General features: G+C 40.9%; 1 protein-coding gene across 1 annotated transcript in view; it reads left to right on the top strand.

The window, feature by feature from the left end:
* The window catches only part of MYOM1 (myomesin 1), a gene marked incomplete at its 5' end in the record, with an annotated part of 38,984 nt that overhangs the window by 3,429 nt on the left and 12,029 nt on the right, over positions 1-23,526 (top strand). Inside the window, 18 exons of the mRNA XM_009587326.1 lie at positions 244-365; positions 1,297-1,314; positions 3,222-3,418; positions 4,174-4,300; positions 5,039-5,223; positions 6,282-6,396; positions 10,748-10,904; positions 11,839-11,945; positions 12,067-12,111; positions 15,877-16,013; positions 16,888-17,032; positions 17,654-17,713; positions 17,975-18,042; positions 18,612-18,725; positions 19,382-19,469; positions 20,229-20,267; positions 20,361-20,466; positions 22,252-22,415. Of these exons, the coding sequence (XP_009585621.1) occupies positions 244-365; positions 1,297-1,314; positions 3,222-3,418; positions 4,174-4,300; positions 5,039-5,223; positions 6,282-6,396; positions 10,748-10,904; positions 11,839-11,945; positions 12,067-12,111; positions 15,877-16,013; positions 16,888-17,032; positions 17,654-17,713; positions 17,975-18,042; positions 18,612-18,725; positions 19,382-19,469; positions 20,229-20,267; positions 20,361-20,466; positions 22,252-22,415 (1,994 nt within the window). The remainder of the gene's footprint in view (positions 1-243; positions 366-1,296; positions 1,315-3,221; positions 3,419-4,173; positions 4,301-5,038; positions 5,224-6,281; positions 6,397-10,747; positions 10,905-11,838; positions 11,946-12,066; positions 12,112-15,876; positions 16,014-16,887; positions 17,033-17,653; positions 17,714-17,974; positions 18,043-18,611; positions 18,726-19,381; positions 19,470-20,228; positions 20,268-20,360; positions 20,467-22,251; positions 22,416-23,526) is intronic.

Raw genomic sequence — 23,526 nt, 5'->3', positions numbered from 1 at the left:
AAGAGTGTTGGTAAACGGTATGTCCAAAGAGACATGGTTTTAGACATTATCTTCGTTGTGTGAATGAGGTGCTTAGATACATTCTGCATTCTCTGACCTTCATTTAAGTGACTGGGGTCATGGTTTATCCTTAGTTTTCAGAAACGAGAATAAATTTTATGGAAGAAATGCGTTCTTTTCCCCCTTAAGATTTTTATTTCCTTCATACTACTTTCTAAGTATTCCTTCACTGGTTTGTTTTAGATTCATTTGCCATGGGCTCATCAATGGTGAGAAGTACATTTTTAGAGTCAGAGCTGTTAATGCAGCGGGACTCAGTGAATTTTCACAGGATTCGGAGCCTATAGAAGTGCAAGCAGCCATTGGTAAGCTATTTTCCATTGCTCTTTTCAACAGTGAATATGCTTTTTTTAATTAAGTAAAGATGTTTTCAGCAACTACTTGTAACTAATTGTTTTGGTTTACAATGCTGTCCACAAATAATAATTTATCCATAGATCCTATGGTCTCACAGCCATAGTTTCACAGTCACTGCACTCTTGTAGACTGTTCACCTTCACCATCCAGTCTTCTTCAGGTGTTTCTTGTGAACCACTGTAAGAGAACACTGCCAAGTTCACTTCATAGGTATCCTGGAAAATGGAATGTCATTCTGATTCCATAATGTGGTATTTATCACCTCTAATGCACACCATCCTATACAGTCAGTTCCTAAGAAATTTGTTTCCATACCTAAACCTAATAATCAGTGCAATGTGTCTTTTATAAACCTTCTGTAACCCTGTGTGTTCTCCCTTTGTTGATGAATTATTTCTGCTTGCCACTGCCTGAACTAAACCACAAAGATTAATGAGATCACTGGGCTAGAATAAATTGTACATCTGCAACACCCTCACTCTCATTTGTATCAAAACTGCATACCTCACAACCTTAGAGCAGGGAGATGTGGCCTAGGGCAATTTTGTGAGATCATCTTGAAAGGATCAGAAATATGACTTGGAAGATCTAATACTAAAATAATTGTAGCAAATGAAGATTACTATTAACTTTCCATATTTCTTCTGCTCTGAAAAGTAGACATTATCAAAAGAGCATTACTTGTGAGCCGGTTGAGAGGTATTCTATGCATTTCAAATTTTTGTGCATTCAAGCTTAACATTTTGTGTGTAAAACCTGTGATTTGTCATACCTTGGCTGTATTGTTCACTGTATGCATGTCTTCATTCTGTTGACTAAATGAAGAAAAAAGAATGTATTCTAACTCAAAATGTCTTTGCTGTTTTCTGGCAATTATAGGGGGAGGATTGCTTCATGGTGTGTGTCCTGAACTGAATGGTAAAGCTGGTGGACTAACAGACCGCACTACCAGCTGGGAAGGCATGCATGAGTCTTCCCAGCCTATCTTTGACACAGATGCTTTGCTAAAATGCAATGCTAAATTTAATAGAGACACACTACCCAGTAGCTCTGACAAACTGGGGAGTACAGGAGACAATAACCTGAGGGAAATGGTTAAGGACGCTGTCACATCTGCACCACAAAAAGTTGCTGCTAAGCAGGCAAGTAAGTCTCGACCCGGGGATCTTTTGACACCGGAAAAAGTGACAAAGAAGAAAGATACAGGTGAGAGTTAATAAAATAAATAGATTTCACTGCTTTGGTACATCCACTTCAGATGGTTGTAACCTCTGCTCGTCCGCACCACAAGTGAACGTGCTCTCCAGTGATGCATCTTCCATCAGACCCGTTAATTACGTGCTCAACTCTCCGTTAAGATCATTATGCATGTAATGGTATCGGAAACCACTTTACAAACTTGATGGCTACTGAAAGTGAAACATATAAATCTGTTTACTAATTTAATAGCTTGTTTGACATATTAATGTATCCAAGATACTGTATTTTTTCTAAATCACTTCAGTAATTTGTTAGGAGACTTCTTATCTAGTCTCTGGGTTATGTACATGTGAAGGAAACAAAATCTGATTGTGATGGTAAGCATGAAAATCTGTGTTGTGTTAGGATATATGAAGATCCTTTGTGGATTTATGCCTAAGCTACAGTTTATCCTCTGAGACACAGTGCTAATGAATGTTGTGTTGTACCTCTGACTGACAGCAATATGTGATGAGGAAAACCTATCAAGTTGAAGGCACATGCACAAAATCACGTTTTATGTTGTCAACAGTTAAACACCCATTGTGCCCGAGAAATGTGGGGCTTGAATTTCATTTAAGTCCTGGTACCTGTCCAGTGAACTGAATTCCTCCCCAGTCCTCTGAAGTGAGACTCAAAAGGCTTGTGCAGAATGTTGAACAGAAAACAAAGTAGAGGCACCTGTGGCTAGCTGACACTGGTATAAAACGTTAAAGACAAAAGGAAACATATATGATATAGGATTTCCATCAAAAGTAGGTCTTCAGGGTCACAAGTAGGGCTCTTCACTGGTGCATGACATACTGGGTGTGGGCAAGCATTTCCCCACTAGATACAGAAAAGGCTTTATAAGAAAATGGGTTGGGATGAAGTTACTGATTTCTGTATTGTTAAAAAAAAAATTTAAAAAGAGGATTATGCAGCAAATTTTTTAATGTAAGTTCCAGTAACAGACATGTTCCATTTCTGGTCAGTCTACAGTGCCTATGATCACGCTTCCTTCCATTAAGGTAAGATCATGTGACGGGTGCAATGATAAAATTTGCACAGTGTATAAATTTAAAAAAAAAAAAAGAATGAACAGATAAACTCCATTCTCTGAAGGGAAGAATGTAGGCCTATTTAAAAAAAGGAACTACAACGAACATTGTATGTATGAAAAAGGGTTTGCTTTCAGCAAAAGAAAACAAATCATTGCATCTCCAATTTTTTTACTTTTCCTGTAATGTTAGTTTTAGTTCCCCTTTTTTCACAGTTTTAAAGCAAGTCCTGATCACTTACATCAAAGCTGCAATTGCAACACATTCTTTCACTATGTATCAGCTTGCTTCTCAAAAAACAAATGATCCTGAAAACTAATTCCTATGCAGTTTGGACTTTTTCATTTGGTTTATGGAAGCTTTTATCCTGCATTTCTTATTCCAACTCCAGAAACTTCCCTTGACCATATAAATATCATCCTAATTAGGAAATGTAGGATGGGAGCCACCTGAATACGGTAATTGAATGCCAGTCTGACTATAGAAATATTATTTCCTACTTATGTACTATTCATGTTGAAACAGCTGCTCCATCTCCACCTTATGACATCATGGTACTTGAGAGTGTTCGTGACTCGATGGTATTAGGATGGAAACAACCTAAAGTCACTGGTGGAACTGAAATTACCGGCTACTACGTGAACTATCGTGAAGTGGTTGATGGAGTTCCTGGGAAGTGGATGGAGGCCAACATTAAGGCCGTTAGTGAGAGGGCATACAGGGTAAGAGGTTAACTTCTGTTATTGCTGTGGGTGCAGACAATATTTCCAAAACAGATCTCAAAGACAGATTGGGATGAATTATAATTCAGTGTACAGATTGCTATTCAGAGGGTTTTATATCCATGATGATAAATTTATTTAGCTCTGTTAAACTTCTCTGCAAAATTTGTACACTTATCTGTTAGTCTGGCACCAACCGTCATCTGTGAATGCACTATTCTAGACACAGCCTGAATTTTTGTAAGTCAGGCCCTCACAACAAATGGCATTCCTACTGGGCTTGGTGGACTACCCCCGTGTTTGCTGGTTCTGGAACCAGCTGAGTTTTGTCATCAGTTCTTGACCCAATTTAGAGATAGTGCTAGCTACAACCTCGTTGAGCTGCTTTACAAATGAAAAGCAATGCCAGGACTGAGTTTCACCCTGCTGTGAGGACAACTCTTGCCTTAAGTGAACTTGCTCTGTATCACAAGACAGATTAATATGATTGTTGAGCAATACCATGCTCCCTCCCTGACTACCAAAGTTGTCTATAAATAGGAAAAGGGGTTTACAATTTGAGCATGTTAAGACCATTCATGCTCCACCATTGATTAGAGGAAAAGCCAAGATAGTTATCACCTTATGTATGATGTCAATAATGCTTTCATCTCTCAGGCACTTAAAAGCATGCTCATGTGTCAAGAAATTGTCATTGTGACTTTCTCTGAAAGCCTTAATCCAACGTTAATAAGCATCTTATTTTGATTCTGCAGATTGCAAACCTGAAGGAAAACATGGTGTACCAGTTCCAGGTGGCTGCTGCTAACCTGGCTGGGGTTGGGACACCCTCCCTACCCAGCCAGCCCTTCAAATGTGAAGAATGGACCATCGCTGTACCTGGTAGGATGCTGAGTGGGAGGTTACTCACAGCCTACTGGTGCTCTGTGACCTATTATCTAAGTTCTCAATGACTTCAGTTTCCAGGGGAGTCAATGGGCACTGAAGTTCATACTCAGGCTTGAATCTCCATCACTTTGATTTAGTTTATTTACACTGAGGCATTAAACGATCCCCATTCGATCAGTAGCATTTTACAAGCAGCTTGTCTTTTCTTTATCTTTCCTGCTTGGTTTCTACACTGTGTCTGCCACTTTGCCTCCTAGTTTAAATGGTAGTCATAAATACCTGCCTAAGGTACAAGGCAGAGAAGAATGAGGTCCCGTAACCCTTGTCTAAATGTATCACTTCAAGGCCAGATCGCTGGCCTTTTCACACTTGTTGAATGAAAACAACCTCCATTGACTTCAGTGGACTTTAGAGCAGTCCTTGAAGCAGCACATTAGCTTAATAATTAACTTATTTCCCTGAGTTTGGAGACTATTTGTCGTTTTTGTTTGTTCATGAATATTTGGTCAAGATACCAAATCTCAACAAATTGGATTGGTTTTTTGGCTAGTCTTTTTAATAGGCATGGGTTGTATTTATATCAGGTCTAGATATGATACAGAGGAGCTGCACATGTTATATCAGCTCTGGGTGTACAACATGGTGTCTGGTTTTGGTTTTTGAAATCTTATGCACTAGCCCTTTGGGATTTATTTTGATACCCCAGCTCCAGCTTTTACTCTTACCTTTCAGGGCCACCCCATGATGTCACATGCACAGAAGTTAGGAAGGACTCTTTGGTTTTACTGTGGAAAGAACCAGTTTATACTGGTCGTAGTCCCATAGCTGGTTATTATGTTGATATGAAGGAAACTGAAGCAAAGGAGGAACATTGGAGAAGTGTCAATGAGAAGCCACTTCAAAAGAAATTCTTGAAGGTAACTAGCTTAAGATTCAAATACTGGTATAACAGTATAATCTTGAGGAAGTTAGCCTTCGATAGCATGATCCTGTGCTGATCATGGTTCCATTTAATGAAATACATAGTAGTTTATGTTGTGCTGAGGATACACACGTGTAATGCCTGTATAGTCAGCCAAGACAGTAACTCAGAAGACAAGCTGGTACAACAAGCCTATAAATAAAAGAATGCACTGCTGAAACCAAATACCATTCTTATAACGCAGTAGGCAACCCTAGCATTTTCTGGCTCAAAGGGCAAGGTAGACTACACAAAAACAGATGGCACAAAAATAGATGTTGTGATAATGTGGCTGGTGATTCTTTCTAATATAAAGTACCCTCTCCTCACATTTCACAGCAAGTTAAACCCAAGCTTTTTTCACTATTATCCTACAGCATTTTGTGGAATAACTTCTAAATAAGGGATCAGCTGTATCTCCATTCTAGAGATATATCTTACGTAGGTTTTCTATTTGTATGCTTTTCAGAATATTTGAAAGACAACTCACTTTTAAGTGTGATCCTTTCATACATATTTTAAAGGAGTATTTGCAGGTGTTATCATGTCAGTATGATTCCTCAAGTGACTACAATTAAATCTGTACAATTAAATGCCCTCCTGTTTTTAAATAGGTGTGGCTGGCACTTATTACCCTGATGATTTCATTTTTAAAAGCCAGAATTTACCTGCAATAAAAAGACTATGCTGTTTCAGAGGTCAATGTACATGAGTTAAAAACATGCTGTTCCAATAACAATGCTCCTTTTGCAAAGAAATCAATGACAGTAATGACGCTGTCTAAATGTTAGCTATGCATACAAGGAAGGAGCAAGCCAAATAGATCAGTCATGTCACTCTGAAATCGAAAAAAAAAAAACCACGAGGAAGAAATATTTGTCAACTGGAAAAGGAGAAAAACAAAAAGAAAGGAAATACAATTGTCAAGCATCCATACTGGAATTGTAAGAAGTGTGAAATAAAAATCAGTGTTTTGTAACACGTCATGCATGTATGTATATTTGCTTCCTCCAGATAGGTGGCCTAAAAGAAGGTGTGAGCTATGTGTTTCGTGTGCGGGCAACAAACCAGGCTGGTGTTGGGAAACCGTCACATGTCACGGATCCTGTTGTAGCTGAAACACGACCAGGTTTGTTAGAAATACTTCCTCTTTTTTGTCATATTTAAACAGGTCCTGTTTGTGTGATATGTTTACATACAGGCTGCGTGCGAACAGTCTGACCCCTCTCAAGTCAAACTTTTTTACTAAGCAGGAACTGAGTTGAGGGTCATATCTTTTACTTTCTTGTCTGGTATATTTCAAGGTCAGAACAGATTTTCTTACCATAACTACAGGTTCAGAAATATAAAAATACAATAAAGTTGTAAGATTTGCATATATCTATAGAAAAATGCATAAGCAGAGGACCCACTCAGATCAGCTCAACCAAAACACGATGTAAGAAGGTAGAGGGGTACAACCCAGCCTGGATCCACCATACACCCTCTTTTCCTCTGACAAGTTCCCTTCCTCCACCCGCAGACTCTCATATCTGATCCCACTTGAGAAGGTTTCCAAGAGCCCTAAAAGAGCAGGAACGAAGGCAGGCAGTGGGCAGGCAGCGGGCAGGCAGGACACAGGGAGCACGAGTAGCAGTGCAGGGACATAGGCAAAGGAGGTGACTACCTGGGCAAACAGCTGCCTACCTGCCTACACAGTCAGGTTGATAGCTGCTCCTGCCTGGAGAAACAGTCAGGGTTTATTTCGGATGGTATTGACTGTGAGGTGTTGAGCAGACATCGCCGGCAATCATCAGTTCCCATTCCCACCCCGGCTGCCTCAGGAGCGTTTCCCCAGGATCCTTTCCCTGTTTCTGACTCCCAGTTCCATTTTTACGTCTCCTATTCCTGCAGCAGCACTGGCCCAGCTCTCAAAAATGCCTGGTCCTTATGACCGGTAAAAATCCTAAGAAGCCTTGAGCTAGCTCTCAGCAAGGCTGTAAGTCAAGAAGGTCTGAAAAAGGAGGTCTGAAGCTGGGGGTGTAAAAGAACTGGAAAACTTGGAGTGGGGAGACTGGGGCGACTGCTAGTGAGGCTAGGATGGGAAGAAGGGACTGGAAAGAGTAGATGGTAAGTTGAGAGGGTGTAAGATTGGGAGGACAAAAAAAGGATGTGTGTGAGTAAGAAGGGCTTGGGACAGGATCTTTCATAATTTCAGATCTACAAACCGCTGAAGCACTAGGTCTATTTCCATCACCTGCAAGTGGAGTAAGGCAAAACTTAGAAACTTGAAAAAAGCTTATATACAGGAACCCCTTCTAAAAAGATAATCAAACCAGTATTAGTACTAAACTTTTGGCTTTACTAATCCATTTTCTTTGAGGGTTATTATCTATTTGTCAGACTTTTGATAAAAACTTGTTATGATAACAATCTTCAAGTGTACTAAATAAAGGATTGGTCACACCATTACACTTTAAAAAAAATGCAAACGTAAACTCATGTAAAGATGATCATCATGACAAAAAAAAATTTGTACAGCGTTTTCAGTGTTCACTCAAATGAGGCGCGTGCCCACCTGGCAATATGAACTTGAGCAGAACATTTGGTTCTGCTGAGGTACCTGGATGAGGTACCATCTCAGAATCATGGCCTTTTAGCAAGCAAGGCTTGGGTTCATAGGTGCAATGTCTGAGGGATCACAAGAAAGTCAGGGTTTGGCCCAGTGAAATCTCAGGGAAGCTGAAAATTATTTACTTGTTCAGATCTGGTTGACCCATATTTTGAGCTGAGATCTGCAGATACAGCATCCACCAAACTAAGCTTCTTAAAAGTATTAAGAAAGGACAAAAGGCTTATTAAAAAAAATTATTTCAGAAAGCAGTCTCTTGGGCAGGCTTCTACCTTTCTCACTCAAACCACACAAATCTCAAGAACAATCATACCATTTTTTAAAAATTACCACAAGTGTTTTGGTGTTGCCCAGTGAATGCTGCCTTTATTACCATCTTGGATGGAGACAAAATATTGTCAGGTCTCTCTAGACAATTCTTGCTGGAATGTTGCTTTTGGCAAATGCGTAAAATGGCCAGACGACTGAGCTTTCTAATCAAAGAATGTAAGTAAATAATACTCTGAATGAAAATATTTGCTTTAATACGAATGGTACCAATTGTCTTTATCCAGTGAAATGTGTAAATATAATGATGCGATACTTTGCATCCACCTTCTCTTGTTTGAAAATGACATTTAATTTTTACAGTCATCTTCTAAAATTAAATGAAAAAACCCACCCACGTAAACAAATACCAATCCAGGCCACTTTTGGGCTGCAACTTTGTCTTTAGACAAAAGCACTTCAGTGTGTGGGGATCTGACAGGAAGCAGGGGAAATCCAAGAGCAGACTGCAACTCTTCCCCATTGCTGCCCTTAGTCCTTGTGCATCTTGGTGCAAAGCAAAATTAGATTCTGATTCTGTATCAGTCACTTGGGAAGGGCTTTAACCTCAGAAATTAATGAAACCCTGTCCCACTCAACTTTTCTGACTAGCTGCATTCAAAACGATGCCACTAACTCTAGTACTAGTTTTGAAGGTGTCTGCTTCATGTTACCTTTTTCCTTTCAATGCAATAAAATGCTAAGATAAATGCAGATTTGATATGACATCTAAGTATTTTATTTCTTATGGTGACTTTAAGAGAAGCTCTGGATGATATGTTGAAACCATCAAGCTATCTAGAGGAGGGAAATTAAGACTGCTGCTACTATGGCAGCCTCCTTGGTTCCACTTTGTAGGATAGGTGGAGACATCTGGTCAGTAATTTTAAAAGATTTTTTTTTTTTACTCATATAAATATTAGAGGCAAATGCCATCATCACTTCTGGAAATAAATGCTATGCATTGTTATCATAATGAGAATACTTTAAAACAAATATAAAAGATTCTGTCCTTCAAATGAACCTTCTGGCTGTAATTCTTTGCACATCGCATAAACTGCCATCAAAAGATTCATGTGCTAATGATCTACAGGAAACTAAACACTACTGAAATGTCAAGTGATGAATTTGCACATAATAAATTAAATTATAAAAAATTTGCAAATATGCTGCTGCCTAGTAAAGTATTTGTAGACCTTAGACTTCATTTATCATACATTGGTACTTAACGTGCTTCATTACTGCGAGGGCTGGTATATAACAGTGCCAAAATGGGAATATTAATCTCATCTTTCATTAAATGGTTATGGCAAATTACAAAGACTAAGCAAGCTGCGTGTACACAAATTGTCATTTCAGGAGCTACTCAGAGCACTGGAAAGGACATGTGTAGTGTTAGGATGATGAAACACAGAAATTTCCTTGCATGCTTGAGGCTCATTAAGAATCATGCTGAAAATAAAGCATTTAATCTCAATGTCAGGAAAATGGCTTTTGTCTTTAAGGTAAAATACTTTGTGGAGAAAGTGTGTCATTAGCATTCTGGGCAGCCCAGAATTGTCTTAGGCTAAGTAATATAACATGAGTGCCCTATTCAGATGCGAGATCCAGCTCAGAGCTGTTCGGAAAAGGAGGCTGGATGTTCTCCAGCACCTCTCAGTGCACACGCTCTCCCTGACGTTCCCAGACAAGTTGTTGAAATGAAAGTTAACGCCACAGATGATGAGTTCGCCGAGCTGCCTGAACCCCATACGAAATTCCCTCAGCTTCACCGGGGTGCGAGGGGGCAGGATAGAGGTGCCTTCGGGTTTCTGATCTGGGATTCGCCCCCAGGGCCTTTTAAAGGACAAACTGGGTCACCTTATCCAGCTCAAGGACTGTAGGTACTGGCAAAACAGGGTGGGCGACTTAAGCAGCTAATTGCAAATATTCACTCCCTTTGTGGGCCCGGGATTAATGCCGCAGACAGCGGCAGGGCCGGATGCCAAGCACAGCAATTAAACCAACCTCCCGGAGTGAAGCCAGAGTCACTGAAAATGTGCCTGAGTTGCACAAGTGAGTCCTGATGGGGCAACTCGATTGTTCCTTCTTCTGCCTCCTGCATCTCTTCAAACACCCGCATTTGCACACTGTATTCCCTTTAGAGCTCTTATCTTATTAGGGAATAAGAAATTCATGCTGCATAACGAAAGCTCTGACTACCCCTTACCGTGGAAAATATTGCTACTCAATATTTCAAACATTTAGTGGATTTAGAGACTTGCTTTTTTTTTTTTCCCTTCAGGTTTTTCCAGAGCAAATATTATAAGTCTCATGTGTGCTTAGACTTGCTCAAATAAATCAGTTGATTTATGATGCTCTTTAATCTGTTCCTTATTTTTATGGATTAGAATAAGAAATGTTCTTGTGAACCAAAGGCTGAGGATGCCAATGTTTGCAGCAGTCTATGTGCCAACTGAGAAAATGGCAAGAATCTGCTTAATCTACCCTATGAATGATACCTATATAAATTTGTTTGCTGGCTTCTCTGAGAAAGTAGAATTGCCTTGTTCTGGTCTTTCAGGAACCAAGGAAATGGTGGTTGATGTAGATGACAACGGAGTCATTTCCTTGAACTTTGAATGTGATCAGATGTCTCCAAACTCTATGTTTGTTTGGTCCAAGAATTACGAACCAATTGAGGACGACTCTCGACTGAACATCGATACTAAAGGCGGAAAGTAAGAACCCTCGGGGGTAGCAATACTCTCGTGTTTAGAGATCGAGGCTGGTCGCAGACATCCATCCTTTTTGATGTCTGACCTCAGCAAGAGTTACATCTGCCTCTGTTACTGGAAAGCTACTTTATGAGTATGCTGTTCTCCAGCAAGTCCATACGCAGACCACTTGGAAATTGTAGCTCGCACAGAATGAGTCAGGCCTCCTGTTTAGGCAATTGAGTTATGTTTGGGCATAGGGAGAGAAAATCTGTACTCTGTCACCTTGTAGCCTGTCAATCAAGGCTACAAATAATTATTATTATTTCTATTGTTATTATTTTAAATCTCCAAAGGATAAAATTATCCGGCTGCTTGCAAAATGCTTTTACCACGTAACGCTGTTGCAATCTTCAGAGGTGCTGGAGTAAGCAGGACTTTCTTCTGACAGCGTCACCACGGCCTGATTTGGTAACTTCTGTAGTGCTCTACAAGCCTACTCTGTTTCTTCAGGCTTTTAACAGAAAGGAAGAAATGGCAAATGCACAGGTTCAGCCTATGAAGTACCTATAAGCTCCTCTAGTTACAGAAACCACACAGGAAGAAATGGTGGCTCACCGCACGCTTGGTATTGCGTGTGAAAATTGAATCACCCTGTACTTACTGTATCCTTTCACACTCATCAAAGACTTGACAACGTGTTTTTAAGCATGCTTGAGCTAGGTTAAACTAGCTACCTCCAGTGCTTTAGGCACTACCTGAGAGTTGTGCCATCTCCGTTTGTACCACACATGGTAGGACCTACCCTGGTTTATACTGGCCAGAGCCCTGCATTTGTCTGTTCAGTCAGAGCAAAAGCTACTATAAGACTATTTTTATCTGGTGTTATAGACATAAAGGAGGGGTTTCATTCAGACTGATCTCATCTTTTCATCAAAACACTTTTTGTTTCCTAAAGGTCAAAAGCTACCTTTAAGGATCTTGGAGAAGATGATTTGGGAATTTACTCTTGTGTTGTTACAGACACTGATGGAGTTTCATCAAGCCATACAATTGATGAGGAAGGTAGACACAATGTCTATTAAGCATGCCTGTTTTGCTTTTACATCTGTTTTTCCCTGCTGCTGTGTCTCTCAGATCCATAAGGCAGGCACACCCAGTATTATTTCTTTTACTTCTTTTGCAGAAATGAAACGCCTACTTGCTCTGAGCCACGAACGCAAATTCCCAAGTAAGTGAATCAAACACGTCTGTTTTGCATGCAGTGGGGTATCACAAAGCTCCTGCCATCATCAGCTAGGGAAGTAATTTCAAGTGAAAGTGGTTTTGAATTGAAAATCTAACATTCCTTTTTTTTCCTCTTCCTTTCTTTGGTGCATTTGTGTATTACTGATGTTCTTCCTGATCTGTTGCAGGGTACTGGTTTAGGCATATAATAAGTCTATATAACAGTTGGAAAATAAATATCCCATTGGCTTTGTTTCTTCTGCAGAACAGCCTTTTATACTTACTCAGCATACCTAACCTCAAGTTGAAAAATTTTCTAATTTTACTCCAACTGAATTTAGCATAAGTTAAATTTAAGGTTAACAAAGCAGGCAACTGTAGTAAATTCAGTAATGATCTGTGTATTTGAAATTCATCCCCTCCCTCTTTCCTTTAACACTTGACAATGTGAACATCCTTCTGCTTGGGATGGTATTTTTGTCAACTCCACAGACCTCCCATACCTTTGTGATATCTGGTAGTAGCACGGCTTGGTTATTTTCATTGGAATGTAACTCAATATTGAAAAAAATAATAAATTGGATTGTATAATGAATCGTATTATACACAACAAGATGAGACCTAAACCTTGTCTCATCTTCTCCCACTACATTCTCTTCTTCTTCGTTCCAGGCACTAAAACCCTTGCCTATGGTTTAACATCTTCAGCTTTGTGCATGCACTGCTGGCCCCTCTGCCAACTCAGCCCACATCGCGCCTCTCAGCCCAGTCAAAGCTTGGCCGCAGAAATGGCCTGTCTTGTTGCCCACATCATCTCTCTCTCTCATTTCCTTCTGTGTTTTTCCATATCAGCTCTACTCTTCTCAACATACTGTATCAACTTTTGACAGCTTAATGACAGCACAAGAATCCCCTTGTTTACTCCTGCTCCTCCCAGTTTTTTGCTCCTAATTGTATCGTCACGCTGAAAGTTAGTCATCACAAAACTTTACTGTTGTCGCACGTCCTTACTTGCCCCAGCCCTTTTCTTCTGAGTGCTCGTCCACCCTCTGTGTTCATAACTGACGTCACAAAATAAGCTCCTCAGGACACAGACCGTGTCTTCTTTTTTGCATCATGTTAGGTAACTGTACACTTCTAGCTGCGCATGAGCTTCCAGGAGGCACAGGCAAAAAGGGAGATCACTGCAGAACGAATCCTCAAGGAGGAAACTGCCTTACTTGCTTTGGCCACGCTAGGCCCTGTGGACACTACAAAAAACCCATTACAAATAGGGGTTAAGATACATCTGGCTATGGCTATGAGGCTAGAAAAATAATAATGAGCTCCTATGGATCAACACGAAACTTTAGCCATATCTCCTGATAATCTGTTTGAGGATTACTCAAATTCTCTACAAAAAATAATTATTCTGTTCTATTCTAGTTGCTAGGCATTTCTGATTCAAAATAAGCTCCTGCGAGTTGCTTTGTTTGTACTTCTGAACTGCATTTAATTGTAACTTCTGCTTAGAAACATCTGCAGCCAATAACTCCATGGGAAAATGGGTTGCTTGAATAATGCAGCCTTACAGAATGCAACTACGTATGGGCGCGATAGTGTATTGGTGCCTAGTAAAAATAAATCGTTCCAACTCTTCAATTTAGCAGCTGCCCGAGGACTCCCTGTCAAGTGCTCGTGGTAATTTGTGATGCTATACAAATAGGATGTAAAACCTTGTAAGCACGATGGCTGGAAAATGCCTAAAGTAGCTGTCAGTTGGTGCTTATGGAAATATTTTAAAATAAGACTTTTGCTCGTGGAGGACTGTAATGCAGATTTGTCCAGTTCCTTTGGGCTGGGGAGTGAACGGCTTTTTCCCAAAAAAGAATCCTTCTGCATCTTTTCAGTCCTTTATTTAACAGCTTCTGAGATACTTTCCTCTCTTCCATGTTAGACTAAGATATTCATAGTTAATTGCATGCAAATCAAGTGGGGGTTTAAAATTGCCATAGAGCTGACAGCGAGACAAAGGCAGTGCAGCCTGATGTCTATTCACACCCTCTCCCTCTTGCTTCTGCTGGCTCCTCTGTAGCATTTCAGTCGCCTTGTTTTGAGAAATTATGCAAGACGTGAGATTCCTTTTGTTTCTTACAAGCAAAGTGATGCACTGGGTGAGGAAGCTTCACACACATTTGGACTGCTGGGGCATGCTCCTGTGGGGTTGTTCTTTGCCCTGCTCCCTCCTGGTAACGCTGTCCATCCAGGCTCCTTTTTAACTATCTTCCTCTCTCTGATTAAGCCTGTGCCTTTTTCATAATTCTCTTTTTTTTGTGTGATTATTGCCTCACCTCCCAGAAGCCTTATTTTCACCAGAGACAGGTCCTGTGCCACTCAGGCGCCAAAAGCATACATGCGGGTGTGGGAGGGTGTAGATGCGCGGAAGAGGTGAGCATGGGAAAGGAAGATGTGGGGGGTCCTCACCCCCCTAACTTTGTTTGGCAGTGGGGTGGGATGGCAGCTCTGCTCCAGAGGGCACCCCAGTCATTTAGGACGGTGCAAATAGAAAGATGAGAGAAATTAGACGCTACCGCAGTCCCAGTCCTCTCCTGCTGTAGCTGGGCCTTTGCATACATGAAGTTGAATAGAATAGGATAAAATAGGATAGGATAGGATAAGATAGGATAGGATAGAAAATTTTCAGCTGGAAGGGAAAAACAACCCTGTCGTGTGATTTGTCTGGGAGGAGGTGTATCTTTACACTATCACCAAACTACATCATCAAGCATTTTGCAATGTGTTTGTACACTGTTCTCAGCTGTTCCATGTTACAGTCTTGCAATGCAGACTTTACACTGCTGTGAAACTGGGGATTGGGGTAGAGTTCATGTACAGCATACGTACTCCCTAGAGTATGATTTTGTTGAAAATCTGAGCATCCACTAAGACAGCTAAAAATGATGGAAACCAATAAAATGAATAATATGCCCCAATATCAGAGTCTAAATGCTCATGTTTAATGTTGCTGATTAAGATATCTTAACAAAAAGTTAAAGTGAAATCAAGCTGAGGACTTTTAAAATGAACTTAAAAAGAACAAGGAAAAATAATAAAAAAAAAGACTAAAATTACCTGCGGTACTCTTTACATTATTTTTTTCCTGCTAACACAAGGAATTGGTCTATATGCGGGGGATTTCCATTATTCATATGTAAACAAAATGTACTGGAGAGATTGAGGGTGTGTTGTATTTAGTGAATTCTGAGAGATGGAGGTTCCACCCAGCAAAGGATCAGAGTGCTTACAAAAATCTCCCAACCTGCAGCTCAGCAGTTGTCTTTCTGATCTGGCTTCGTGCTTGGGGTTTTTGGTGGTTTTTTTCCGCTGAGTCAATTCACTGTCTTACAGTAACATTGTTAAGCGATTCATTAAACATGGGTCTGTGCCATGCAGGCTTGCATCATGCTGCAGAGATGATACTTGCAGTTTACCTTTGAAATAGATTTAGCCTTGTGTTAGAATGGAAGGGCATCGGCATAACTCAAATCCTGAACACTTCCAGTCTGTACAAACCTAGAGATTGAAGGAGCAAAATATTAAATCTTGTCTGTCATCCTATGTATATGTGGGTGGAGAGGCATTCTGTCTATATGAAGAGCTATCATAAGCTAGTTACCTTGCAAACAGTATCTGAGTATGAAAGGAAGAAGTGGCTTTCTGATTACAGAAGAAAACAGTTGTTGGGGCACAGGCAAAGTACATGCTTCATACTTTTCTTTCTTCTTTGTAGCTGTCCCACTTGCCTCTGAGTTGGCAGTGGAAATTTTGGAAAAAGGAGAAGTGAGATTCTGGTTGCAAGCTGAAAAACTGTCTGGCAATGCAAAGGCCAACTTTGTATTTAATGATAAAGAGATTTTCAATGGAGAGGTAAGCCTTTTTATTGCTTACGTATGCTTGCATTTTTATGAGTATCAGTGAGTATTAACATCTCTGTCTCCAATATACTTCCAACCAGTGTTCCACACTAATGCATTTTCATGAGAAATAACACGTCATTGAAAGCATCATTAGAAAGATTTTGTCTGTAGTTCTGAGCTGCAGCTGAATTTTACTGGATGCAGTTTATAAAGTGGAGTTAAATGACTTCCTGCCACCTTTGTGAGTACCATGTCTTCTGTTAACTGGTGAGAACCACAGGAGTTCCAGAAATAAGTTAGTCCCAGGTAAGCAACTACTGTGGTCTTCAACGAGTCACTGCAGTAGCCCAGACTCATCCTATCTATCTATGTCCTTCATCTATGGCCCCAGCATACCCTCGTGCTCGGTTCTCACCCCCCTCGGCTGTTTGGAGGAATTTATTACACCAAGGAAAAATTCCCAAGTGGTTGTTTCCAGCAGCAGAACTTTTACTCACAAAGACATGACATGGCATGCTTTTGTTGCAACACTGATATCAGGTAGAAGGCAGAGATGGAGCATTCTACACAAAACCTTATAAAAATATAATCATCCTCAAATAAAGTGTTATTCTGAAGAGATGCAAATCTAAACCTTTCTAATTGAAAAGAACACAGCAGTCACCATACAACAGGAATGTCACATGTTTGTGTAGCATCAGTAGATAGGCTTCACCTTCAACAGATTTCTTATTTATTCAATGTTATGTTTAGAGCTGGAGCTAGAGATAGTGCGAATCTGAATAAAGAAAACAAAATTTCACCTAAAGATACCATATAATGTTTGACAAATATTTTCTGACTCTGACATCCATTAATTGTTGCTTTACTTTCCATTCCTGAAGAAATATAAAATGAAGGTGGACCAGAAGACCGGCCTTGTTGAAATGATTATGGATAAACTTGAGGACAAGGATGAAGGGACTTACACTTTCCAGCTGCAGGATGGAAAAGCAACCAACCAATCCAGCCTTGTCCTCATTGGCGATGGTAAGCTAATCTATATGACACAGCAGGCAGGAAAAATTATACCGAGGCTACCTCAGTTGTCATCTTCACTTTCCACTGTTCTCAGTACTAATTCCAGTGGTTTTTCATGTCACAGTGCTTGCCTGCCTCATATAGGACAGGGCATGTGTGGGAACTGATATTTTTAAAGTGCTGGGAGGAAGGGGAATTGTTATAGAAATGTAAAATATTGCAGCTTGTCATGGTTTACTCTTCTATGGATGGAATAAAAATTTCCCCTGTAAAAAGCCCATTCATCAGGGAACAAGTAGCTGCACCTCTTAGAGCTCAAGTGGCTTGCTGACTCTGCTGCCGCTCCTTTGCCTTCCTACCGAGAGCGGAAAGTAGCTGTATGATTGGGGATTACGCTTCATCAGACACGACACATTAAAATCCTGATGACTGCAAGCAGCTAGGAAAGTTGGGTTAGCCGTAATCAGCTTCTGACACTTTGAAATGTCCAGTGAAAACCTGACCCTATGGCAGGATTCTCATTGACCTCCAAGGGACAGAGTTGCACCTAACTGTTAGAGCGACATTCAGTATCGTACAAATGGCACATGATGTTTAACCTTCATATTTCTTGCTGTTTTTAATTCCTAGTATTCAAGAAGCTGCAGGATGAAGCAGATTTCCAGAGAAAAGAGTGGCACAGGAAACAAGGTGATAATATGGATACTTATAAGAATCACATATGTGTTAATTTGTTAAGTATAAGAGTTTGTTTATATTTATATATGTTAATTTGAAATAGATGTTTTTGTTCTGTTATATGATTGCTTACCTTTTGAAGGAGAAAACAGAAAAATCAAACAACATTAAAATATTACAGTATTCTTGTCAAGAAAAACATATTTGTCTTTGGTTTTGTATCATGAATACAGTTGATGCGATCCTTAAAAATGCATCTGTAATTTTAAACAGGTCCTCATTTTGTGGATAAACTGGGATGGGAAGTTACCGATGACTGTAACGTGATGTTGAAATGTAAGGTAAGGGGCAAGGAAAACATGGAGTACAATGTTCAAAGCACTTTGACCTACCACTACTTAGACGGTGAGGGTGGGAAGGGACTAAAGACATGCCCTTTGCTGGTGTCCTCCCAACTGCGTATTGGATAGCAACAGAGCCTCTGAAGGCTAATCATGCTGGGCGACTGCTCATTGTGTGTAACAAAATACCTTGGAAAATAGCTTGAACCTTTTCCTTCAGGTCTGTCAGCTGCCCACCCAGGAAAAGGCACCTGAATAGGAATGACAAGTCTTTGTGAATCCTGGGACTTTCTCATTTTTGGCCAGTTTATGTATGTAGAAATCCCCTGGACAGGACCCACTGGTGTCCTGGGCTCCTTGAAGCTGTTGGCAGTTGTTTTCTCTCTCTTTTCATCCCTGCTGTTTTCCCTCTTGCATCCCTCATTTTAAAATGGAGGCCTGCAACAACTCACTGCGATCACTGTAAAGCTTGCTGTTCCATGAGAGACTTGAACAGGCAAACCATGCGACACTAAGTTCACCTGCTCAAATGAACAGAATAATTACAACGTGGTTTTCACCCATCTTAGGTGGCTAATATTAAGAAGGAAACACACATTGTATGGTACAAAGATGACAGGGAGATAATGGTAGATGAAGAACATGACTTTAAAGACGGCGTGTGTACTCTGCTGATATCAGAGGTGAGTGACTGTCCTTGTTAGTCCTCAGCTGAAGTTAGTGTTACAAATTCAGTGAAAGATACGATCTAATCTGGTATTTCAAAAGAACAATCAAAAAAGGAAGCGAGTTTTAAAAATGGAAAAACTTGCAAGGCGTCTGTGTTTTAGCTAAAGCAAATGTCTATAACTGCTTGTTCAGATTTTCAGGAAATGATGACAGAAGAGACAATAAGCTTGTCACTTCCTTTGCATGTCAGTTTAACAACAGAATGAGGCCCCATTTACGTTGCGAATGACAAAGCGCTTGCCAGTCAGGCTTTCAGAAGACCATCCTCTGGGAGTCACCAGAGAGGTCTGGTCGGTGCCCAGCCTTGCTGCAGGCTGGGGGTGTGACTTTCGTCCCTTTGCTCTCCGTTCTTTGGCTGAGGAAGGGAAGAAGTATCAGGGCCCCTTGGGGCCGGGGGCTCCCCCACGGCTGCAGGCCAGGACCCCCCAGCCAGGGCCCGTCCCACCGCCCCAGCCAGGAGCAGGGCAGCTGGGGGCACCGGGGCAGCCCCAGCCCCGGGCATCGAGCACCTCCCCGGGGATGGGGCCGGGATGTCAGCTGGGTTCAGGAGTAAAATCTAAATTTTTCTATAGTAACTATTCTGAACAGTTTTACTGTTACAATATTGCAGTTTTCTAAGAAAGATGCTGGCACTTACGAAGTCATACTGAAGGACGACAGAGGAAAGGACTCCAGTGAGCTAAAGCTTAAGGACACAGGTCAGAGCCACTTTCTGCGAGCTGTCAGCCACCCCAGCTACAGCCTGACTGCTCGCCTGCAAGCGGGTTCGGGGTAATACAGGCAACTGCGTGTGTCACCTTCCTGTGGCTTTGTTCCTCCTGCGTATAAGATCATCTCACCAGAAAAACTGAGATTTTTCAGTTCAAATAATATTTGAATACAGCTTTTGAATCTGGATTCTGTATAATTTTGGGAGAATACGATGACTAACGCTAAGCAAAATGATAACAGGTTTCCTCAGGGGGCGATCAGCAGTGTAAGTCTACAAGTATAGAAAGAAATTATGGAACTAGATAATTTTAAAAGATTTCACATTTTTATTATATTTTGCCATTCATTTCTTTAGGGGCCTTTTCACTCATTGTGATTACTGTATTTTTAAAATTCCACTTACGTTTCCAAGCAAGTGGAGAAAAACCTATCCATTAGTATGTATATAGATGGGTTAGCATTCCAACTGAATAGTGTCATTTATGAAAAAAAAAAAAGATAATATAGTTTTGTTCAGCTGGAGCAGTATTCATCAGGGCTGCTGTTAAATAATGTCTGGAAAACGTGGAATAACAGGCTATATTTCTGCATTACTTAGATTTCTAATATGCTTTATAAGATAAGATAGGTCTGATTTCTTTTTCAAACCTACTGGGGAGAATATTTCAGAGCCAGTACTTGTCCTATTATTGACTGTGCCTGAGCTGCAGACACAGAGCCTTAGTCTCTGGATTTTATTTCCACAGCTTTTGCAGATCTGATGAATGAAGTATGCAGAAGGATTGGTAAGCACTTAATTCTCTTCTCGAATGAATGACTCATTGTGACACTCAATGAATGGCTGCATGGCTGCATAAAACCATGTGCTCTTCTTTCAGCTTTATCTGCGACAGACCTGAAAATCCAGAGCACAGCTGAGGGTATCAGACTGTACTCCTATGTTAGTTATTATGTGGAAGATCTGAGAGTAGGCTGGGTGCACAAGTAAGTATGCAAAAGCTTTGCAAAAATCAGTGCGATTTTGTTTTCATAGACTCAGAAAGAACCTGGATGTATGAGAGAGACAAAGCCCAGGTTTATTCTCATCTCTCCTGAGTCCTTCCCTCATATGAGTTAGTTTCAGTGAATTACACCCATGTGAAACCAGTACAAGAGTCAGGTGTTGGTGGTGCAGGGCCCTCCTGTCGTTTCCCTCATGAGACAGATAGTCCCATGCCATGGGATGCTGTCAGGGCCGTGCTGCTTCAGAGTGCTTCCCACCTCCTGGATGGGAGCTGCATCTTTCCCTGAATCAGTTTTAAGGAGTGATGCAAATATAAGCTGAGAGACTGACAAGCTTTAAAAGAGGCCAGCACCACGGGTTCTGAGATACCTAGCCTGGAGGTCTGCTTGTCTAGAAGCCGCCATTCACAGGAACTGGGACAAGCGGGCACGTCCTCTTAACACATGGGTTCATATTTAGGAGGCAAAGCAAGTTTCAGCATGTGCCCGGGCAGTAAAATCCAGATAGCCCCTCCTGTGAGAGCTACGAACCTAACCAAGCCAAATCTCCAGCATAACTGAGAATTTTTAAAAGAATTTGAATGCCCAACTCCCCATAAAACTAATGGGAGTTGCATATCCAAATCCATGAGCAAACAGCATGCACTGGAAAACCCAGAGAAGTAAACAACTCAGATTTGATTTAATAGTAATAACGTATTTGAATCGCTTCAAATCTATTATTACTGTTCTTGCTGCTTCACTTCCTGTGGACGTGGTAGTAGTTAGTCTTTAGGATGGAATCTGAATTACTGATCTCTCAATAAAACTCATGTAAATGAGGCACAGTATACGCAGGATGTGCTGCAGCAGTCTGGCTGTAATTATTGACACTGATGCTAACCACCAACGCTGCCAGAGAAATGAAAGCAGTTTGAGGTTTTCCTGCTTCTTGGCACACTTTTTGACCTGGTATCACCAGGAATCCCAAGCATTTCAAAACTGGAAGTGAATATGAAGTACTCTGCATTTCTCTCTCTCTCTTAATACTCTCCCTCTCTCTCTCGTCTCTATTTAATTTTTAGAAACTAATTTAATCTTGAAGCACATCAAATTAATCTAGTAAAAATGTTCTTTGACCCTCTAGTGTATTCGAAGTTATCAGTTTAAAGATAAAAAGAAAATGAGTACCTTATTTGACTAGTATCTTTCGCCTCATCCAGGGCAATTAACTGCTTAGCTAGGAAGCTGAGAAATTGATATTTTTTGTGGAAGAAGATATATTTATGTCAAAGTATGTTTAATTGTAAACGCCGAAGCATAGCAGAGCATCAGAAAACACTCCAACTAGGCAAACACCATTTGTGACAAAAGTGGGGGGTTTTGTAGGTACAGCCCTATATAGTTTTGTTTTGCACAGGCAGAAGTAAACCGATGCTAAGAAGACAACATGAACATTTGAGGATGCATGGATTACTCTTCAGAGATTTGGGTTTTAAATTTGTGTAACTTTCCGTGGCTCAGGTCATAGACTAAGATGCATAACCTTGCTGCAGGCTTTGAGGAGAGCTACACCTTGAACAGGGAAAGACTGTCATGTCAATTCTGCCCCGTTGGCCCACAGCTTTAATAAGAATTTGACTTCAAAAGTTTCAAAATATGGTGGCATAGCACCATAGCACCTTGGAAATCATTCAGTAACTGCAGATGTACTCAGTGACTCATCATGAGCAAATCCCATTTATACTCCAGCATAACGGAAGGGTAACGTTGTTGTGTATTTTTCAGCGATACCCAGATTAGGTTTACAGACCGAGTGAAGACTGGTGTCACCGGGGAGCAGATCTGGTTGCAGATCAATGAGCCAACTCCACAGGACAAAGGCAAATACACCATGGAACTCTTTGATGGGAAAACAGGACACAAAAAGACAGTGGATCTTTCTGGACAAGGTAGGCCATTCCCTCTGCTAGCATCATCTGTACGCGGGCATTACGCTGTGGTAGGGTAGGAGCATCTGCAGCAGGACCTTGCTACAGACCTGTTACCCTTTGGGCTATTGGGTCTGTGTGTGTACCCAGCAGCCTGGCAGCGTTTGTGGGGACAGCGCAATTTGTTTTCCCCAACCTGTGCTCTCGGGTCATAAATTATGAAAGGCTTTTTCTGATTCCAAATACCCGCTTACAGTTTGCCTACTGAGATGTCAGCCCAGTTTCTGAGCTATCTTACAAAACCCCTTGTGTTGCTGGCATTGATTGGCAGTTTTAAATACAAGTTGGAGCACTGAATGCCTTCTGTATCTCTCCCTTCCAAGTAATATTTGGAGGAGGAAGTGAGGGATAAGTTCTTTCTGTTACTTTCTTACTGCATTTCTTTGATGGATATAATAGGGCTCCTTATTCTTCAGAGATGTCAAGACTGGTCCCTTTCATCACCATGATAAAGGAATGTTAGAGGAACAGCTAAAATTATTTGGATTGATTGTTGGAAGCTTTTACTCTGAGAGACCTCTCAGATCCTAGGGAAGAGATTATCTCCTTCCGAATTGCCGAGTTTCCATCCCCCGCCGTTCCCATCCCTAAAGCTTCACTTTGGGCCTGCAAGCTCTGTGTAAGGGCAATAACCTTACAATCATCTCCATGTTGCTCCTTCTGTACTCTATTCCCACTTTCTGAGAAAAGAGATTTCTTCTTCCCTTTCAAAGCAGAGAGGTTGACCTCCCACATGATGGTAGCTTAGCCTGAATTTACAGAGGAGACAGCAGTTTGCTGTCAGGGCCATCAGTGTGATGCTTCAGAGCAGATGTGAAAAGCACTTGGAAAAAACAGATCTCTTGTATTCCATAAGCCAGTGGCCTCCGAAGTGGGGTGTGTGCAAGATGATGTGCTGGGGTGCGGGAAGAAAATATGAGAACTTCAGTAGGACATCTATGTAATTTTTAAATAAATAAATGTACATACATTGCGGGTGCATGCTCAAAAAAATTTTACCTATAGAGGTGCACGATCAAAAAAGTTTGGGAGATCACTGCCATAAGCTATCGTTTAGGTGGTGTATTGTGGG

Source organism: Fulmarus glacialis, unplaced genomic scaffold (genome assembly GCF_000690835.1).
Source record: "Fulmarus glacialis isolate BGI_N327 unplaced genomic scaffold, ASM69083v1 scaffold1001, whole genome shotgun sequence".
Lineage (NCBI taxonomy): Eukaryota > Metazoa > Chordata > Aves > Procellariiformes > Procellariidae > Fulmarus > Fulmarus glacialis.
This window is presented reverse-complemented; position numbering and strand designations above follow the sequence as displayed.